The sequence below is a fragment of the Drosophila simulans genome, chromosome 3L, assembly GCF_016746395.2.
Source record: "Drosophila simulans strain w501 chromosome 3L, Prin_Dsim_3.1, whole genome shotgun sequence".
NCBI lineage: Eukaryota > Metazoa > Arthropoda > Insecta > Diptera > Drosophilidae > Drosophila > Drosophila simulans.
The window spans coordinates 9,888,817-9,911,294 of NC_052522.2; the positions used below are offsets into that span (position 1 = coordinate 9,888,817).

General features: G+C 42.0%; 1 protein-coding gene and 1 long non-coding RNA gene across 3 annotated transcripts in view; one reads left to right on the plus strand and one right to left on the minus strand.

Moving 5' to 3' along the window:
• LOC6737519 (kin of IRRE-like protein 2) overlaps positions 1-22,478 on the plus strand; it is a 228,628-nt gene that overhangs the window by 121,845 nt on the left and 84,305 nt on the right. The window contains exon 7 of one of the 2 annotated variants that reach the window (XM_039293997.2): positions 11,947-12,002. The exons of the other annotated variant lie outside the window; for it this stretch is intronic. Coding sequence (XP_039149931.1) covers positions 11,947-11,987 — 41 coding nt within the window. The 3' untranslated portion in view covers positions 11,988-12,002. Of the gene's footprint in view, positions 1-11,946; positions 12,003-22,478 lie in introns of those variants that run through there. 2 annotated transcript variants of the gene reach the window in all.
• LOC123327226 lies at positions 10,547-15,396 on the minus strand. Its single transcript, XR_006541790.1, has 3 exons — positions 15,209-15,396; positions 12,080-12,163; positions 10,547-11,594 (listed from the first exon to the last, which is right to left on the minus strand). It is a non-coding gene; the product is annotated as an uncharacterized LOC123327226 (long non-coding RNA).

Here is a 22,478-nt window from a genome sequence, read left to right on the forward strand (position 1 = left end):
TGCAGAATAATGGCATACTGCTGAAATTAATTGGGTGACGAAGGAAACTTTGAGGGTTTCATTACGAAAAAGCTGAGCTTACGAAACGTTACGTAAATAATTCTTTTTGGGCAGAGCTAACCAATCTACTTTTACCCAGCAGCCATATGAGCATTAATTTTAGATTGCGAGAATAAGAACAATTTTGAATTATTTATTTAAATTTAATTTGCAATTCCCTCTGTTTATTGCCTTAATAAAAAAACACTTGTTTATGCTAGTACGTTTACTAATTATCCGGTGAAGTACACTTAGGTATATAGTGCACTATAAAATAATATTTTTTCAATTCGCGTTTTTGTTAACTGATTGCGGGCTTTTAATTGACGCGCTTATCTTGCCTTTTTATCTGAACATTATGGCTTAACAAATATTATTGTTATATGTAATGATTTATAAGTCTTACGTATTGAACTTACTACACATTTAAGTTTTCAATTGGATAACATTCAACTTTAAATTCCTAGCTGCCCCAGTGAATATTACCAGCTTATATCACATCTGATGGCGACATTTGCATCAATTTTCGGCAACAGTTTCGTGGCTAAGCGAAAATTTCTGCCGACTGGCAAGAAAATGGGGGAAAACCCAGTACCAGTCTCCAATTTGCAGTACGTCTGCCACTGCATTGCGGCAGGCATATTAACTCCGGCTGGCAGATTAAACACGGCCACGACCATTGGCAATATCATTGCATTTGCCGCCTGGTTTATGGGCTGCATTACTGTTTGCGACTGGCGGAGCACCGGACTCGTGCGTATGCCCAAAAAAAGCAGGCACTCAGGCGCACACAAACACTCGGCCACATCTACATAAAGAAAGGTGGAAAATGGCGCAGAAACTTTTATCGCAGACGCTTTTCCCGGCATTTGTGCCTGCGATTCCAGCGATTTCCTGGCCAAGAAGGGATAGTTTTCGAACCGAACTTGCTAGCAAGTTGGCGATAGTGTTTGACTATGTGCGCACACCTTTGGCTGGCGTTAAAATAAATTTAATTTTATCGCTACATAAATACCGACTGGCAAGGGCGCAGAGAGTCCTGTGCGATCCTTTGGAGTTTCCTTGGAGTTCGTAGGAGCTGCCAAGTGACACATCCGGCTGCCTGCAGACCATAAATCCACGAGGCATACTTGGAAGTCTCGTTACCATCGACTGGATTTTTCACCCACATTTTAATTAGAGCAAGCCCATCCGTCGATCATTCGAATGGAGCAACACTTTTATGACCATTGGGGCGAAAATATAAATAAATGTTATATTGATCTGTTGCCATTTTATGGCCCAACGCAAAATGGGCAATTTTCCATTTTTTCCCGCCCGCCTCTTCAAAGATTTACGAGCTCCGTGCCAAAAGAGGAAATGGAAACGAAAATTGTATAACATAAACTTGGCTAGAAACAAAAGCCAAGTGGGCTCGCATCGTGCAGAAAATTCTCTCTGCTCCTACGGAATGTAAAAATGAGAGAGAAAACAGACTGGCTGTGTGGCAAGGAAATTTGCGGCGGCTGTTGTTCGTCATATTGCGCATACGCCGCGTGTGCACACGTAATTTAAAATGCATATTATGACAGCCTTATGATGCGGTGACTGCAGAGGATACACACATGAGCCGGCCCAAGACAAAGCCCCATTCAATTAGGGGAAAGTTAAGGACGCGCAAGGAAAAGTGCTGCCAAGGACAAGGCCTCACCTGCTGACTTAAGGGGTTCCTTCAAGTTTTAGCCAACTTTTCAGTAAATATTTCCCCAGAAACTTTGACTTTGGCCCATCGATGTTCGATGTTCGTGTCCATTGAATCGCATAGCCTTCGGGCCCTCAGCCTGCCATAAGCAATAAATCGTCAGTTAATGTAGTGAAATAATAGAGTTTTTCTTACTGCATGTTTACCCAACTTGTAGTGCTTTGTTTTTCCTAGAGATTTACTGACGGCCTCTCGGAAATTATGTTTATGCAAATTTCAATAAAATGTCAAGGAAACCGGGGCACAAATTAATTTATCTGTGCGTGCGAGGATGAGTCAAAAATCCTGATTAACTTCTGGCCCGAAATAAAGAAGACAACAAATGTGCACTTTACCCGAAGCCAGAAAGACAATACAATTGCTGCGGCACACACAGCTCTTATATTAATATATGGTGTATATCCCGACGAGTCCTTGTGTCGCTTAATGCAAGCTAATAAATTTCAGCGACATTTGTACCTTTTGTTCGGGGCGGGGCGTGGTGGCACACTTTCATTGTTAACACGAGGCGGAGGCGTCACAAATTCCAAGCTTTTTTTTCTGCCTTTGTCCTTTCCAGCGGAACGTCGACGAGTCCGACGTCACGAGTCTGGCAAAGATGCCTGAAAAATGGCTACAATTCATTCGCAACAGCAGCTGGAGCTGGGAAGACCGAAAAATGTAGCCGGAGTAGCGGAAAAATGCCTTGGAAAGCTGCAGCTTCTTGCGGCAGGAGCTCTGAAATTTAGTTGTTGTATCGGTCCGTTCAGGCAAGTGATTTGTTTTGCTTCGTTTGGCAACAAATCAGAAGATAAACGACATCGATTGCGGCCAACGACATGGTTGCCGGGCCCAAAAAGGATTCGCCAGCCGCAAATTATGAGTCCTGCCCGATTTTATATATACTCGTATATAATTGGAAACCCCTCGATATACCTGTGTGTAAGTACGAACTTAAACGAAACATTGTTTGCAATTAAAATTGCATTATGTTTGCAGAGAGTGCCAAACAATTTTGGTAATTTATTTTTTGCAAAGCACTTCTTTTTGTTGCACCTGTCCGGATGGCAATCGTATATTTTATTTGTCCCCTGCCATGGGGCATTTCATTTGCTGCATTGCACAACCGACCGAATGGAACTTTATAGTTTTTGCAAAATAATTGAAAACAATTTGGATTTTAATTATTCACAGCCCTCGAATGGAATGAATAGTGAATGAATATTTATGCGGCGAGTATGCTGCACTATTAGGGGTCAATGATCTTCGGTTAAGTCCTGAACTTGATTCATTTAAACAAACTCCCAAGAGATTTGCCATAATTAAAGCGAGCTGAACAGCCCAGCCAACTCATTTGCATACGCAATAACAAAAGCTTTGGGGCATAAAGGTTGATAAACTTAACGCGAGATACAAAATGTAAATGAGTTTGGTCGCCTCTTTTGATAGCTGAGACGCCATTTTACGCGCTCATATGGCTAATCTAATTAAATGTTGTGTTTTCGCTGGAATACAAGACATTTACAATGTTAATTTAGCGGCGTATCTTAGTTGCTTTCACTTTTAACGAGCCACTCAAACTCGAAGTTGGCGTATCCTGGGATAATAACTTTTATCACACCTGCCATAAAGCTGGCCCACACTAATGGCCATGGCCCACAGCAGCGGCAGGGGCCATAAATCAATCATAATTGTCCTTGTTAACTGCAATCATGAATATTTCCTCGTCGTGTGCATAAAGCAAATGACAGTCATGCCATATACATAACGCCACACACACACACACACACTAACCCACACACGCACATACTCAAACACATAACGTAACATCACCATTCCCTGTGAATATCCTTCGACAGGAATTCCATACGCTTGTGGATTTTGGGCCTAATTGCTGCTGCTGCCCTAGCTGCTGCTTCGAATTCGAATTTTGGCAATGGACCCCTGAATTAGGCCCGCTGAAAGATTGCATCAAATGAGGTTTAATTAATTTTCGGACCCACACCCGAAAACATCGTTTGACAGCAGGACGGAAGGACAGCGGAGAGCAGGGAGCAGGGAGCAGGGGGCCATTGTGTTCGGCCACGCCCCTTGTTTGCTTTAGTTAATTGATTTTCTTTCAGTGCGTTCCATTTGCATAACAATCCCGGCTGCTGCCCTTCCGAATCAAAAGTGGAATGTGGAAAGTGGAAAAGCGAGCGGCGAAAAGTGAAAGCGGCCAAAAGCCACCAAAACAGTCGTTGGTCAACAGTTACGGGCTTTTTCGTTTTTGTTTGATGTCGGACCGGACAGCAACTAAAACTGAAATTAGACCCCGTCGAAATTGCCATTGGCACACTTAAATACGGGTTCAGTTTAATTTGCCGTTTTTTCCATGCATTTCCCTGGAAAACCAATAAAAATGTCCCAATAGTTGGCAGTTTAAGTTGAAGGAATGGGGTGATAGCTTAAGTGCTCTCTAAGTGGTTAAATTATAGAATTACAGTTTTAATTAGTCTTGACTGGTGGAACGAGAAGTCATTTCAAGACAAAATATTTGTACCTACTTATGAAATTAATCACTTTATAAATATTTAATAAGTTGGAGTTTTTCACGCTCTGGGGGTTTTCCTTTGTTTATTGAAATCAAATAAATGTGAATTTTCTGGTTAGTTGTTGCACTTAATTGTTATGGTTTTCTCAACTTTCAAATAATATACTCACAAACAATTTAGCTACAGAAAGGTAAATATGGTATTATGTAGTAACAAGATAATTTCTTAAAACTTCAGAAGTTCTCCTCAACTTTGCTGAGTAAATGAATGGGTTAATCAGTCCGCTGTGCATGACATTTGAGACACGCCTACGCATCCTTCATCCTGACCAGAGATGTGCGTCCAAAAAGGACTCGTGCACGTACGCAAGGCCACGATTTGCAGCTCATTAGCAGCCACAGAGTCGACACATGTCCGAACTGCTAAGCGGGCTCTAAATCACTGACACGACGCCGGGTCTTCGATTCCGTTGCCCGGCTCAATTAGTCAACAATTACCAGCGACAATCCAAACTGGCCAGGACATCGGCCAGTTGCGCTGAGCTGCGGAAGACGGCTCGTCCAGGACACGGGGCACTAAATGCCAGAAGGAGCGGCTGTCTGTCGCGGGTCATCTCTGCCGGTGGCTAATGGCTTATGAGTAGTCACGTGCCCGGGATGCCAACGTACCCATTGCCTGTCGGCCAGCTCCTTTCACTCGCAGTCATTTGCCATGTGAGTGAGTCACGCGAACTTTTCAGCGTAATTTTGAATAATTATACAACAATTACAATCGCCTGCAACACGCTTTGTTCACTTTTAAAAAATAACAATAAAATACATTTATAAATAAAATAAAAATTTCAAAAATTATAACTATAGACAAATGGATTTTTTATTAATTTCAATAAATCAACTTCTTATTTTTAGAAGAACAAGACATCATATTGCGCACACTATTATATTATTTTATTTTATTTAAAAATTATTTTTTGTTAATATTTCTATATATTTTAATTTTTTGTGTCCTGTAAAATGTATTAAAAACATTTAATATTTGAGTGCAGCCTAGATGAGTAAAGTTGAATGTATGCCAGTGTAGCGCTTAGTGGTTTCAGGACCTGTTCCCGGACCACATCCTGGCACATCCTGCCAGACGCCGGCCGCAGCTTTTGCCAGTCTTATTTCCGTGTTAATAAAGTCAAGTGAATGCGCTTAATCAACACATGGTGAGTGGCATGGGTTCCTGAAAAAAAGGATGCGCTCACCCTCCTGCCACTTGCAAAAATGCACACCTACACAGGGTTATTTTTTCTCAAGAAAAATTAATTAAATAAGCTCGTAAACTTTTGGGCGCAGCGAAAAGGGAAAAGCGAACTTTTGTGCATATCCAAAATAAATTTTCTGTTTCATTTTGTTGGGGATTTTTATTCGGCGTTTGGCTTGTTTTGTTTGTATTTTTTATACCCGTCAAAAGCCGAAAAAACGCGTCGGGCTGAAAAGCCAAACTCATTGCCATTAAAAACGCATTATCCTTTGTGCCTTTTTATGACTTTTCATTTAAAGAGCCGGTGGAGAGGTCCCTGGGTGCTGGTTGCGTGTTTATTTGCTGTCGAGCCGTAAAAGGAACTCAATATGATAATGCATACATCCAGCTGGCTGCGATATTACTCCAAGGACCATATACATTCGGATAAATCTAATGAAGAGCAATCGCATAACTCATGGGGCACAAATTCTGCGAAAGACAACATTTAAAAGCCGCTTGCCAAAAACAGAAGGCAATTCGCCTAAGCAAAAGGAGCAATATTTACACAGCCAAGATGAAATCTAGAAAAAATGAAGGAGAGACGGTTATTGTTGTATTTCAACTGGGATTTGCCAATTTGGGCGCCTCTCTTGCGATTGTCTGCCAAAAAAAGGCTTACATTGGGATTTTTATTTGATTGCTCAAATGAAAGCGGAAAGCCAAATGGAAAATTGCTTTGAATCCGAGAGGAATGTTTGCCCTCGGGCCGACAAGGAGTGGGAATAACTGGAGTATAATCATTTACATTGCTGCCCAAAATGGATTGCCATCGAGAATTGAATTATCCGCCGGGAAAGGGGATCCACTCAAGGGTGTCGTCGAATTATAGTTCACTGATAACAGTTGACTGCTTAATGCAGTCGAGTGCACGTGCTTGAGTTGCATTAAATCGGCCATCGGCTACCTAATTTCGCGGAATATATTCTATGAAGCAATATATTTAAAAATTAGGCAGTAGAAATATTTATGATGCACGGCAAATTAAATGCTATAAACAACTCGGAATCTTTGTAATATTATGTATCCAATAGGGCTCGAGTTTATTGCTATACTATTTCATCTGCTTAAGCATCCCAAACTAAAAACCATTCTACGTATGGATATTCCATTAAACGGACTCCCTTTTCAAAGGGAGTAATCCGAGCCCTTTTGACTTCTGCCGTCATCTGGCCAAAAGGATTCCCAAAAATATTCGGGATGGGCGGTTTCGGAACCCTTGTAGATTACTGTTCCCATTGTAGTTTGTATTTATGCCAAAGATTCGTTTCGGGGTCGTGGCACGTGCATTGAACCCAGAAAATTAAAAACAGCATAAGTAATGGCACTGGCGAGGGCCCTGAGAAATGAGGGGAAAATGAAAATTAATCGACAACGCATATGAATTTATAATAATAAAAGTAAAAAACACCGGCGAGCGAGAGCATTTTCTGCAGCTGACTATCAAATAAATTCCACACAAAAAAGCGGAAAAGAGGGCCAAGACGCCGTTTCCATTCATAATTCACAAGCATAAATTGTGCGAGGAACAGGTGGCGGGACAAGGGTTAAGGGTTACGGGTCAAGGGTTAAGGTTTGGGGGGATGCTGGCTTAGGTGGCTTGCTTTTGGCAGACGTGTGTTAACGTGCCACGTAAATTCTGGCTAACGATGCACTTTGCACTGGCAATTCCACCTGTGCTGCCACAATCAAGTGCAATTCATTTTGGCCACGTCAGCGGGATCTGGACTGGCTACGCAAGCTCATGGAGTCCTTCCAACTTAAAGCCTGTAGGACACTTTACATTGGGCTCGAAACTATGCACCTTTCTTTCATCTCTCATTTGATGTTTGGGTTATTTTTCAGTGATGTTTTTCTGCTGGACTCCACCTAAGTAAATAATTTATTTTATAAATTCCCAAGTAGGATTAACACGGCAATATGCAGATTCGTTCAGCTCAACCCGAAAAAAAGGGTCAAGGAAATTTGGGTCCTGTAAATGGGTCTCGTCCTTGGGTCAGTTTGTCTGCAGGATTAACAGTTTTTCCGTGCTAAGCCTACGTATATTTATATAGTTCAAATGGCTGCAACTTTTTGTATGGGCTGCTGTTGTTGCTGCCTCCTGTCAACTCAACGGGAAATTAAATTGAGTCTGTTTCCTTATAAATGGAAAAACATTTTCGGGCACTTGGCAAGACATTAGTCCAAACATGGGCAAAGTTCGCACACACACACACTCACACTCAGATTTGAACATGCAAATTTGTTTTGTCTGTTGACAATTATTGAGCAGATGACAAATGTTGCCCGAGGCATAGGAACAAATTTTTGAGACTTTCGTGCGATAAAGGGAATGTTAGGGAGTGATGGATTGACTTGCCAACTTTGGACTGGAACTTGGGTCAATGGGTGCAGTTTATATGAGCTGAAGGGTCTTTATCACAACGGTCATAGGTAATGGGAATTTTCCGATTTGGAAAAACGTGTTGGGAGCCCTTATGAATGGAGTCCCATTGATAATATTGTTGTATGAGCTTAGTAAATAACACTTTACAGATCAGCATAAAGCTAAATGATTTATAGCTTTGTGCTCATTTAGATGGAACCATCAATTTGGTAACTATTTATGCAATTCAAACACTTAAGCCTAATATTCATATTAGCATGCCAAATATCTCTGCCTCTAAACGCTATTCATTGCCAATTAATTCGAATGCTTTTGTATGCCATCGAAAAATACCGTTTTAGTAATAATAATAATAGCATTTATATTAATGTTTGTGCTGCTTACAATGAAGGCATACTTTGATGTTAAGGAACCAGACGCTTCGATAAAGCAAACAACAAGTGATGGGTTTCATTTCAGGCTTGCACAAACAAATGATCATTGCATCTTATGTCAGTGGCACTGCGGCAAACAGAACAGTCATGCCAACTATTATGTACATTTTACTTACACTTCCTCGTTACACGTCCTGCAACAAGGACTCACACATGTGCTAACTGCCGAAACAATGTCTGCCTCTGTCTGTGTGTGTGTTACTGTGAGAGTATGTGAGTGGGGAAAAACCAGTGGCAACAACAATACCGGCGATGACGATAACGATTTGCAGTTACATGTGTTTTTCACCATTTCCCGAACGAGTCTCGATTTTGGGCTGCCTGACACATTGACAGCACTGAACGAGAGCGACGGACAAGAGAAGTTTGCTCGGCTGACAGATACCCTGTGCTTGACAATATCATTTCAAGCAGTTGCCTAGAAACGCAGATATTTATTCAAATTATTTTAGATTTATTCCAACCTACAGGTGATTCGAAGTCGTAGTAATGAGTTCATTGTCTAGCTGGTTATCTAAAAAAGCTGAAAGCTAGTACTTTTAGCTTGAAGCCCTAATGAATTATAACATATACAACCTTATGCCATAGAAGTAACGGCTGAAAGAGTAAGTAAGTTAGCGATGTGAGTGAGTGGGAAAGCAAACGCTGGCGACTTTACGATAGCGTTAAATTAGACATCAACTTGGCAAAGTACACACACAGTGACACACACTTGCAGGGCCACAAACAACAACATTGATAGCTCGTCTGATGCCGTTGGCCCGGGCTCATCAAAGGCGGTATGCCAACTACACTGTAATTACAGGGTATACAAACAGCAAAAACTATTAAGTTACAGTAAGCTTGATATGTGTTACATATCCATTTCTAACAAAAAACTTGAATAAAGTGTAGTTCAATTCTTAAACCTATTTTATAGCATTTTTATCTGTAAAAACTAAATAGTGAATAGTAGATAGCTGAGTTCTATTTGTAATAAAATTGAATTTATTAATTGCGCACCCTTTTCTCGCAGTGCATGCTGGCATGCGGCGGCACAGTGGCAGGAGCAAGCAGTTCGCAATCGCTATCGCTATCGCAGCGCGTCATGTTGTTCAACGCCTTGCAGCTTGCTGCAGTCGACAACGTTGCAGCAACACACAGTGGGCGTGGCCCTCCCACGACGACGACGGGCGGCACATGTTAAAGGCCGAAGGGCGGTTGTAAAATGGGCGTCATGCGTCTGGCCACCACGCCCACCATGCTCGTTTACATGACGCAATTGCCTGGCATTCATAAGCCATTATCAGTGCCAAGTCATCGGGCAAGTCTTAGAGCAAACAATGCAGCTGCCATCCATCACCCGACTTTGGCCATAACTACTGTTCCACGGACTTTTGACTTGTGTGGCCATAGTTTGTGGTGCATAGCTATTGCTATTGCAATTGCCATCGCCACTGCTTGCACAGTCTTATCATTTCCAGGACGACACAGATCTCTCGCCAAGATGTTTGACTTGCGGCAGTTTATGGCTTTATATATCGTACGGCTGGTGTTCAGATATTCCATTCCATTCCGGACCCATCAAATTGACAGCCCACGCATTCGTACAACTTTAGCGCCTGCAACAATTTCCAAATAGCACACTGAGCAAACCGGAAATAAACGTTTAAGGTGCGATGATGGTGGTCCAGGAATGTCCTTACAAGATATGTGTTATAAAATATTTTAAATTTATTTATGTGAAGAATATGAGACTTAATTAGAAAATAAGTGGTATAATACTGAACGTTTTAAATAGTCTAAACTTATTTAAGACTTTTCATTACAACTGCATAACAACTTTTTAGGGAAAGTCTCTTAGTAATTATAGCTAAAAGCTTCAAATCACCACATATATTTTTTATGCCACCCCCAAAGGATAACGATAATCATATGGTATACTTTGTTTGCTAATATTTGCCTGAGACCAACTCACCCACTTATCAAATATACCTGTTCTCGGCTAGCGTATAAATTTATATAGAAATAAACTTTGCCATGCGTCAAAGTCCCGTGAAATGTTCGGTTGAAATTCAAAATGAAATTCCCTGCCAAAATCGAGGGAAGGGCGGAAAAAAGGTCCAAAAAGTGGCAACAGAAGCAGCATCAGCGAATAAAAACTTTTGGCTGTTTTTATAAATGTTTATTTAGCACAAAGGAGCGGTGGAAAAAACGAGCGTTAGAAGTGGGCGGCTGGGATGCGGGGCGTGGCAGAAAGGTGAATCAACAGCAACAACAATGAGTTGGCCTTTTGTTGCTGCGCGGTATTTGTCTTAAACAACGAAAGCAAAAGCGATTTCGTTGAGTCCTCTTTGCGACTGTCCCTTTTTTTTTTTATTTTGCAGGGCGCATTGTGCTTTCAACAATAATTTTGCTACTTAGACGGATTTTTCTATTTGTGTATCAACGTTTTATTTGCTGACAGGTGTAAAATTGCTTTAGTCCCGGACTTTCGTCCTGCCATTTTCCTTCAGCCAGGATCGACATTTGGCAGGACTTTTTGCTTTTTCTCGCTCTTTTTGCTTTTTCCCCTTGTTTTGTTTTATGACTTGATTTGGGGAAATGAGGGGAGTGAGCGCAGGATAATTGCCAGTCGCTGGGCAACAAAAGCGATTAGTTTAATAGTTGGCCATTAATGCGCTGCCTTCGATTTATATCTCATTGCCACATTACGCATACGCCATGTTGTCTGCATGGAGAGCATTAATCAATGCGCAATGGGTAGTAGGACCTGTAGAGGTACGCCTTCTCGCCTATTTTCCATAATAAATATTGTTGGTTGCCCTTTCCGCGTGCCATATTCTGTGATGGCCAAAATATTTTACACATTTCTGAAGCGCCAACAACGTCAACTGCAGATGGAGAGCGAACGGCGTATCCTTCGTCCTGGTCCTGGTTCTCTCTTATTTTCCATGTGTGTATAGGGACTTCAGTGCCAACAATTTCTTCGTGTTTGCTCTTGCATGCACGTGCAATTTTTCCCCATTTCCTCTCCATATATCGAATATGTTTTGATAAATATGCACGACTTGAGTTTTTGAAGTACGACAACTACGTCTTGCGTTCTGGCTCGCCCGCCTTGATGTTTGCCCAATTTGATTGCTAAGAGTTTCGTTTCCCAGCCAAATGCAATTTCTAGCCAGACCCTCCAATGTGAAGATGTTGCCAACTTTAGCCTGTAATGACCATATCAATAAATTGCTAGGGTATCGATTTTGCAGAAGCTATGTAAGAACAAAACCCAAAATGCTGTGGAGTCTGTAAGGACTGTGAGTAATTGCTTGTTAGTGTCTTAGGGAGTTCCTTGCAAATATTAAACAAATTTCACTTTGTTAAGTTTATGGTGGATTTCCTTTGTGTGCCATAGACTTTATCCACTAAAGCGGCACTCACAAATTATGAACCAATAAAAGAAAGCGCATAATAAAAATAAACAGAATTATGAGCTCAGCTCAATAAGCAGCGCCAAGATGCAGCAGTCGAAGCAATTTTGACTGAAATAATAAAATTAATTTAAATTCATTTCAGATTCTCAGCCGCACAGCAGAAGAGCCAAAATCAGAAGCTAAGAGAAAGCAAAACGGCGAAGGCAGCGCGCTCAGTGTTTATTTAAAAAAATAAATTACGTTTTAAAAGCATCATAATTCAAGGAAAACATTACCAAGCAGGCAACCAGTCAGCCAGCCAGCAAGGAGCAAGAAGGATGGAGCACAGAGTCCTGCGGAGGAATCTCGTCTTCGCCTCGCTGGAAATTCATTAAGCATGTTATAAATGCTTTAAATTTATAAGTAATTGTACAGGTTTTATGCGGCTCGCAACGATTTGAACGTGTTTATCATCCCAAAACTGTGAAGGGCCGTCCCCGGTAATTTATTTAAGAGCCAAATAAACCGAGCGAAGTCCGCAGGCAACCGTTTATCGCAAATAATTGCTGGCAAATATTTGCTTAAGTAAACCTCATTCGAGAGACCCAAAATGTGAGTTGGTTTTTGCGGTTGCTGTAGTTTTTCTAATTGAAATCCTAATAGCTAATCAAAGCCCCATCATCAAAAGCTAATGTGTTCGCTTAAAATGATTTGTTGGCTTCGATGGGCGAGGGAGAAATCGAAAGTTATCCTTCACTTTTGAATGGATAATAACATGGTTTCTGCATATATTAAGCGTTTCCCCATTGGCTATTTCTTCACTCAATTTCAAATCAAAATATCAATATTTACTTGTCCAGCAACAGACGCACAAACATAAGTGTTTGTGCCTGAGTAAACTTATCTATTTGGATTTATTATAGTTGTTGTTGTTTCTGGTTAGCTATCAAACTATTTGCTTGTTTATTGGTCTCGTATTGCGACCGTAAATAATATGCCTGATTTGCATATCGGACGGCGCATTTCATTAGATATTTGTCCCTTCTCGCTCAGTGTAAAATTGACTGAAATATAGGAAAAGGATAATACGCTTAAATGCGAAATGAAACAGCAGACAAATTGGAGAAATTGAAAATTGGAGTAGCACTGCTAAGTGATTTTTGATACGACCATTAATTAGCAACTTTCAGATAACTATCAATAATAATGAACGGGCAAATTGGAAGCATTTCTGATTAAGAAATTCACTTAGGCAACTTTCCCGTTCAATCATAAAAGTGCCGGGAAAGAGCATTTGATATATTCGCCCCTAAACTTTACCAAATTTATGTTGAAGTATTTCCTGAAACATTCCAGAAATTAATGGCGTTACTTTTAAAACCTTTTATGCACGTCAGCAGAAAAAAGGAGCCCACGCAAGGCAGAAGCTCGTAAATTTGCGAGCTATAAAAATCAATATGTTAATGGCAAAACTTGCCATGTGCTCCGCTCTATACAAATGCATATATATATGTATATATATGTGAGCGGATCCGACGAGACTGTTGAAATATAAATCCCATTGTCAACAATGGCCAGCAGCATTGACATGCGACGACGGACGACGGATGACAGTCGACAACGAACAACGGACATCGAATGAGCTGAAGAAGGATGAACATGTGCCTGGCTGGATGGGATGGGTCGATGGATGGCCGGTTAACCGGGACGAAGGACGCGACTGGAGCAAGACCGCAGAGCGAATAATAAATACAATAAGTACACATGTGGACGGACAGTCGAATTCGCCCACAGATGTGAGCACTGCACAAAACCTCATTAAAGTGTTAAATCTTTTGACAGCCCGGCGACACTGATGAAGTTGCGCCTGCCGCACTGCACAGTGGCCACCGTATGCATCAAGTGCTCCGGAGCACTTGGGCACTTGAGCACCGGGGAGGTGGACAAAATATTGACCAAGCAAACATCCAAGGCCGGCAAAAGCCTCTTTCAATCCGGAATCGAGCCAAGGACTGTCTGCGAAATTTATGCAAACTTATGCCAGGCCATCCTATGCCCGCCCAGCCTTCAATTTAGACGAGACACTCGGCGGCACGGAGCGTGGGCGGCACTGCTGGCAGAACTTGGAATCAACTCAAATTGATTTATGGATATTTTTAGCTGGCGAAACGAAACGAAGTTGTGGAGTGGAGCGGAGTGCAGTGGAGTGGGAAAAGTTTAAATCGTGTTGCGTGCGAAACGCAAATATCAAAAATCGACATTCGACATTCGAGGCGTGGTCGCCAGAAACCGCTCGAAAATTATAGCTTTCAGTTTGCGCGCGAATTGTAATAAATTTAGGAAACTTATATACACACTCATCCCACCGACCGCCCCTTTGGCAACTCCGCATTCGGAGTCATTTTCATAAACTTCGCCTTGCAATTGCAGTTCAGCGTCCCTGCTCGGGCGCCATTACTTGGTTTTGCGCCCCACTTGGCCAGACTGCAGTTATCCGCCAAACGAGCCGCAACTAGCAGAGGTCGTTAACAGCTGGCACGGCTTAAGCCAACGGCCAACGGCTGCAATGCCGCGAATCCGGCGGAACGGAAAAAAGGAAATCAAGGAGAGGTGCAAACAACCGTGGAGCATGAAGTGCCAGGGGATGTGGCGGCAGGAAGCTGCTCTGACCTCGACCATGGAATACACTGCCACGCCCCGAAGTCTCGAGGACCCGCCCGAGCGATCAAAAATATGCTAATGTTAATATGATGGTGGAAGAGCCAATGCTGGTGGATTGAAGCCAGAATGGGATAGTGGAAGGATGGGAAAATGGGGGCAAAAGTGCTAACACTAAAATGTGTAGAATGTGGTAGGAAAAATTGGATTTATTCATGTAAATGGCAGAAATGTGATACGCTTTAATGCACAATTAACTATTATGGTAATCTATAAATTTAAATTTAATTTCATTAATTCTGCCTGGTAAATTTATTATAAATTACACAGCTTACCTCAGTTTAATAGTAATTCTCAAAAAATCTCAATATGTAGTTGTAAAGATATTCTTCCATTTTTAATTATGCCCTTTACCCTTAACTTGATCAGGACTTTCGACCTTTAGATGGACTGAGTGATACAGAGCAGTGAAAATTGCTGCTTACCAAGCAGAAGAGCCGCCTATTATCCTTTCACCGCTAATCCTAGACATCCCCAGAGCCTGTCTGAGCCGACTTAGGCATCGATGCCTCATTTTGCTGCCCGAAAAGCGACGTGGCCACGCCCACTGCTCCTTGTAGCACTCGCTGCGAACAACATAATAATAATACCGCTGGCAAAGGGAACAGAGCCCCGGGCCAGAAGAACTCGGCCCAGTTAAGTAACCAAGAGAACTTAGCACGCAATCCGAGGCAGGCTTAAAGGTTAAGCATTATAATTTGGCTTACCTTTTTCCTCACTTTTCCTTTGCCATCGCGCGCTTGTTGTGTGCAAAGTTGCAAATAGTTGGAAAGAGTAAGAACTTGGATAAATTGAATTAAATGGAAGGCGCCTGCCGCCGAATCCTTCGGGGCATTTAAAGTGCCTACAATTTGGAGGGCCTCTAATTTATGGCCCCTCCACAGCCCGCCGAGCATTACGGCCTGGTTATTTATTGTAAACTGAACTAAGCTGCTGGCGAATTCCGACCGAGAAACACTGTTAGATCGATAGGGCCAATCGATGGCCAGGCGATGGCTCGTATTTAATAATTCCAACATGTATGTGATGCCAACTCCGCTGTAATTGTAGCCGAAGCCCAGGGATTGAGTTTCCCTTTTTCCTTTTTTCCAGCGGGCAGGAAAGGGAAGGGAACTGAAGATGGGGGCGTGGGATGGGAGGTCCTGTGAGTTCCGCTCGGAGCATTGGCGTGCCAAACAAAAATATTTAACACTTGTGCCATAAACTATTGTCAGGCTCGGTCTCGGTGGTCTGGGGGGGTTTCTGGATTTTATTTTTTGTTTTCCGCTCGAGGGGCGGGAATTCCTTGCTGCGGTGGCTAGCACACCACGGTGTAATGTAGGTCGTGGTTTTCTCAACCGCTGCTGTGGCGGTATGTAAAATAATTTATATAATAGTGTGCAGGATTAAGCCGAATATAAAGATGATTATTTGCAATTACGTGTAAGCTTACGCCTGAATTGTTTGTCGCGGCTTAAGTCAACGTTCGCTGAATGTGTGTGTACTGGCTGCCATATTTGCGGATTTCTCGAACCTTTCTGTTTAACAACTGCATTAAATTGTAATTATGTTTGTTGTGCAACAGCAAAAAAAAAAAAGAAAAAAACGCAGCAGCACATTGAATAAATCTGCAATCTGCACATTGATTTTGTCCAAAAAGATCCCAGGGGAAGGGGGGAGAGTCGAGAGCGTGAGGGGAAATTAAAAGTGAGTGCCAGCGAATTGAAAATGCAAACTACTGAAATTAATTCATTTGCTATAAAATATTTTGCTCTTATTTATTCGCGCATTCGAGTAGTGTGAATGTGGGTGCACAAATATTGACACACATGCGATTTAATTTCAATATAAGTGAACATATATCTTAATGACTGAATATGAACTTGGATGATAAGGGGAGATGCAAAAGCAGTGCAGGGTGGCCTCTTCTGTGACTTCTTCTGAATATATGAATTCGGCGATATGATTTATTCACTTTGATCTGCTGAGAGCATTTTTAAAATATCTACCTACATCATTTCAGCTCCCATTGGTAACCGGATCCGGTTGATCACCCTGTTCAATGCTGATGCATTTTTTATGGACTCTTCGTACCTTTGTGCCACTCAATCGCTGCATGCATGCAAACCATAAACGCAGCTGGATAAAATTTCTGTATGTTTGTAATTATTTTGTCATTCTGCAAATAGTGCAATGGAATTGGTAATATGGTTCACGCATTTCTACCCTAGTATACCCAGTATAAATATATATGCACACGACTTCTGCTCTCCTTAACTTAATCAATGAATTTTCATTTATGATTTCATACGAACATATTTTTGACTGACGTATATGGTCATTTCGTCTGTTGCATACCTTCTGGTGAATTCATTATACCCAGTGCGACGTTTGCCAATTGAGTACACAGCAAATTTATCCATCCATAAATATTTTCGCATTTTTTTTTCAGTTGTTGTCGCTGTCAAATATGTTTGCAATTGTGTAAATCGTTCGTCGTGTTTGTTGAGCACAAAGGAAAGGCAAACAATTTTTAATGGCGGCGTGATAAGCTCTTGGCAAACAAAAGTACAAAAAACGCCAATAACAAGTAACATAAAAATAATGAAAAAATTGGCTTTACACGATTGCAGCCTTAACTTAACTGTTTTTAGCTGTTCTGTATGTTACTTTATTGTTATTACATAAATGATTTTGTTGCTAAAGATAATCTAAGGTAGTAACTTTAAAGAAAATCGTATGAAGTATAGTGCAGTGCTTGAATAATTAAACAAGCAAGTTTGTCTCATTAAATATATATTTTTCAAATTAATTTACATTTTAGTTCAATGAAAATGCTTAAGTGTAACCATATAACTTCACTTACTTACTTGTTTTTCACCCAAAATCTGCTTGAATTTATTTACCCAACTTACCCAAAAATAAGTGAAGAGCAAATATCTCAACTGGAACTTGCAGTAAACAAGCGCTCGTTGGAGTTACCGAAGTTTCACTGTGGCTCGGGCAGAAAAGAGGCTCCCCGAGGACCAACCAAAAAAGGACAATGAGTCGTGGGCGTTGAGTGCGAGTTCAGACAGAGATTTCCACTTTCCACTGCAGTGGCCTCAAGCAGCTGCCAAGTGTGCTCCGTCTCTGTCGCGCCCCCATGTGCCTTCTCTTTCTCTTCGCTGGTGGATTTGTGTCTGGCAGGCGTGCTCATTACGTAATTAATTATACGCCATGTTGTGCAGCCTATGGCCAAAAAGTGGCAGTGCGACTAAAACCGCAAACATAATGAGATAATCTCTGTACAAATAGCGCATATGCAGGGCCACTAGTGTCCTCCATTCCCCAGCCACGCCCCTTCTGCCGCCGCCTTCTTCTTCCTGGTTCTGTCTCTTATCCTGACCCGGAAAAAAAAGAAGGCCGGCATACGATGCGAACTTTTGGCTTTAATGGCACTATGTGCTGTTTTTAATTAGCAGCGAAGGGTCGAGACGAGTGTGAAAAGAACCGAAGAACAAGGAGCAACCGAAGCGGCAGCAGGAGCAACTGCAAATGCAACACTTTATATGCATTTTTCTTTTAATTCCCATTTTTATGCCAGTGCGACGACGACTGCGAGAGGGCCGGAAATTTAGGTTGGCATTTCTTGCGGCGCTTTCTCTGCCTTCCCCGCTTTCTCCGCACGGATGTGTGTGTTTGCATGTGCGCATTGTGTCAGTGTGTGCGCGGGCATATAACTCGTAATTAGAGTGGAAAAAAACACGCAATTACCATTATGTACGCCGAATTTCGTTTTACGATTCCGGCCAACTGCACTAAAAGCGCAAAACAGTCAAGGAACAAAACGGCCGCCAGCAACAAAATCAGCATTCCACACTGTCTCTTAGCTGACCTCAATTTATTTTTAAATCCAAGTCGTTTAGCTTAAAACATGCGCCAGAGATTTTCAGCTTGCCCCAAACCAAGTGGCAAGTGGCAAGTGCATCTGCAACTGCCACTGCCACCGAATGAATCCGTCCGGCTATTTCACTTGCCATTTTCCCGGATTCACCCTCAGTGTGTCCTTGAGGTCTTTTCGCAATGGTAGGGGGTGGGGATGGGCGTGGCCGGTTATATTTGATTCGGCCTTAAGGCTGGAAAAGCGATTAAGCGAGTGACTCCGACCCGGTGAATTTAATCATAGGTGCCGCAAAAAGCCCTGCATTTGATTGCCTTCATTATATTTTACAGTGGACGTGCTTGTGTATCGTAGTTCTGAATTCTGGGCTAAAACGATGAGTTTTAATTTTTCCTCGTTAATTAAATTTACCAAACAAATATCTTCGCATTTAAGCTAGCTTTTTGAAAACACTGTGCCTTTTAGTACGACTGAAACTGTTTCGTATTATCATGGAAATTGCTTCAAGTGATTCAATTTACATTTCCATCTTTCTCAGTTTTACTACAACAATCTCAGCCAAGTCAAGTGCTTTTTCCCCCTCAGCTTTCGTTTCCTATCTCTCTTGGCCAGAAAGCTTAACTATTTCTTTATTTGCCAACATTTATCCATCACTTGTCTGCAGAGTCTCGCCCATAGTTTATGGTTTGTTGATGGATTCCGGCGCTGCCCTGCTTGGCAATCGGATTGTCAAGACCCCGGACTAGTGGCCACTCGCAGCTACAAATCCGGATGACTCTCGGTGGCTCAAGGTCAAGCTGTGAGCGACATTTATGTAACTCGCGGCCCCATCGCCTCCCACTGCCACCCCACATCCCAGCATCCCAAGCACCAAGCGGATATTCATCTCACATTCCAGTTGCCCCACATGCTTAACTATTCAGCACATGGTTTCGGGGTTTCTTGTGTTTTGGTTTTTGGCCATTTCGGTTATACGCAAAACGACTGGCCTCTTAGCCATCCGCTCCCGGCAGCACCCAGCCTTCCAGTCCATAAAAGTGTCTCCATTTCCATGGCATATCCTTTTCGGCACCACTCGGCCACCAAATCCACCGCAAACTATCTTCTGGTCGCATGCTGTGCAATAAAAGTGTCCCAACTGGCCGCAGACACTTGAACGGCAGTCCATGTCCTAATGCTATAAAAAAGGGCCAGCCAGATGCGCTAAAATCTATGAGAATGAATGCTCGAGTGTTGTCACACTGCACGGAAATGGGTGTTGGAATATTATCCCAGCACGGAACGAATAATAAGCTGTAATTAGCTGTCTCTCCCTAGACTATTCCTTTAGAACAAACTTTTATGCCTTATAATCTACTTATGACTAATTTGAAGATATCGCTTTTTCCAGTGCATCAACACCCATGCACACAGATGTAGGGGCAGGCTTACAGGACACAGATGCTCCTGGCCAGGCTTATGTACTTATAAGAGCAAGACTGACAATTTCGGTTGGAAGAAATGTAGCCCCTCGTTTTGGTTGCAACAAAACGATGGATCGGGAGAATAGAAAGTCAGGGGAGGGATGTCTCAAAGTCCTGCTGCTTAGCAGTTGCGGCTGAGGTTTTTGCGGATGCAACTCTAATATGTCAGCCGAAAAGTTTTCGCCCAACTTGGGGCAAGCAATAAAATTGCAGTGAACACTTTTCGTGGCCAAACATTAAAAGAGCAAGAAATTACTTGGAGCGGATTTGAAATAAATCCCACTGGCGGTGCGAATCAATCCAGAGAGCTACAAATTTACATTTTGCGGGGCAGGAGGAAAAGGGATTTTGCAGCCATTTTGCCAATGGCATATAACCGTTTTATGGTGCAATAATTATGCTAATTCCCCACAAAGTTGTGTCCGTTATGAGCACGAAATCGAAAAAGTTTCAATCAGCCGAGCGAAAAGTTGCTGCTGCCTTTGGAGTTGCAACTTCGATGCAACATCATCATCATCATTATTTCGCTGGGGTGGCAATAAAGCGTGGTGGAAATGTTTTTTAATATGCCGCAGCTTAACCCAAATTCTGTCCGACTCCGACAGACACACACTTGACCCACTCGATGAGGTGGTGTTCTATACTGCACACTGTAGTCATCTTCAGATTGATCTATTGATTGCGTGTAATTAATGATAATTTCCTGCCATGACAAACTCTTCTCCGGCATCTTGGTCCTCGAGACGTCAAAGTTACGGATCGAGCACTTCATTACCCCAACGCCAAAGCTATACCCCATTTGGCCACCCATCCGGGTGGCTTCCATTATAATTGAGTGCAAAATTATGCATTGAAGTCGCTGCCGGGGCCACCACCGATATCATCGAGGGGCCATAAAATAACTAATAGCCTGCCCGCAGGCCGTAAGCAGTTGGTAAGCCGTTCTGGCCCAACCAAGCCGACCACGCCGGGTCCTTCTGGTCCTTTCTGGCCACATTATAAACAACACGGCCAGCCGGCGATAACATGGCCGCAACAACAACGGCGACAACGTGGCCATAACAATGCTGGCTAATAACCGACGGCACCAATGTGCATGGGTGCTGCATATGGCGAGTGGTTCCCGAAACCGATTCCCCAACGCTTCATCCACTTTAAGATGACCCACTTTTTGGGTGCGACACGTTTGCGTATTTTTGGAGCTATGGCACCATCATTTATTTGCGGGCAAAGTTGTGTACAGCTTAAGAGGCTTAGTGCTGAACAAGTGGCCATTTTTAAGACTTAGCAAGTGCACTTAATTAACCTTATTTTAGTTTCAGCTTATACGACTATATGATAATATAACTGTAGTTTCATTCAGACTTTGTTATACTTTGGGGATGAAAACGCTTTTGCCAAGACTTAAATTGATATGAAAAAGCTTCTTTCATAATGCGCTTATAACATATCTTAAATTTATAAGTGTAAATAAGGTAATAAAAATTATTCATTAGGCTTGCCTTCATTTTAAAAAATTACGTATGATTTAAATACAGTGCTAATGGATTAAAGATGCATGTTTTTCGCAAGTGCTCCAAATCAATTGCCAGAACGCAGTGAAAGTTTTAGCCTGGCCCCTGAAGTGAGCAAACTTTCTTTGGTTTGGCTTAAAGATGACAATATTTTCTTGGAATTTACGGTGCACACTTGCCGGGGCACACCTAACTAAGAGTCCTGTGCCACTAGCATCCGCACCACACCACTCAAAGCCCCACCCCATTTTAGCCCGGATCCTTTGTGGTCTGGCAATCATAATGCAATTCATTTGCCTAGCGCTCCTTGGGGCACCGTTTTTGGTAAACGGCAAAGATTAGGCAGCATTAAAGTCGCAGGCAAAACAAACAAAGCCGATGAAGAGGCAATAAAAATGTAGCCGCACACAAAAGCCACAAAGGAAGTCGAGGCTAAATAAAGTCCATGGGTTTTCGGACATTGTAAAAGCCAAGGAATCAGTGGAGCAGACTGTAATAAATTTACAATTACAGCGGTCACTTGAAAAATATAAGCTTCTGATTTCAGGCTGCTTTGCTAGCGAATTCAAATGGTTGGACATTTTCTCCTTAGCCAATGTAAATATATTATCGGAAGTGTTTTTCCAAGGCTTTTAGATGGTAAGCAAATGAAGTCACTGGTAGACAATTTCTTAAAAGAGATACTAAGGTTTAAAAATATGTTGAATAACGTCAATATTATAGGAATTTTACATTAAATTTTATCATGGATAATAATTTGGCTGCTCTAGATAAACACAATTTCAAAAATAGACACTCTAAGCAATACACAACGCATAAGTCGTAAATAATCCGGCTTAAAAGAAGTAATTAACCTAGCAGAAATGTGTTATTAGCACTTTTCCTAATCTTCAGATACTGAAACGTTTCATTTTGCTACCCCTGGCGTATACGCAATATTCATTGGCTTAAGCTGGCAAAATGAAAACATCTTATTTAACCAATTAGCACCGAAGCTGGTCCAACAAATTTGCACAGCTCATCAGCGAGGGCGAAAACTCTTGCCAAGAAGTTTTAGCCAGGTGCTTACAAGCGCTTTGCAATTATTACGGCGCTGCGAAGTATGCAACAATTTATGCACTTTCAGCTCGTCCTTAAA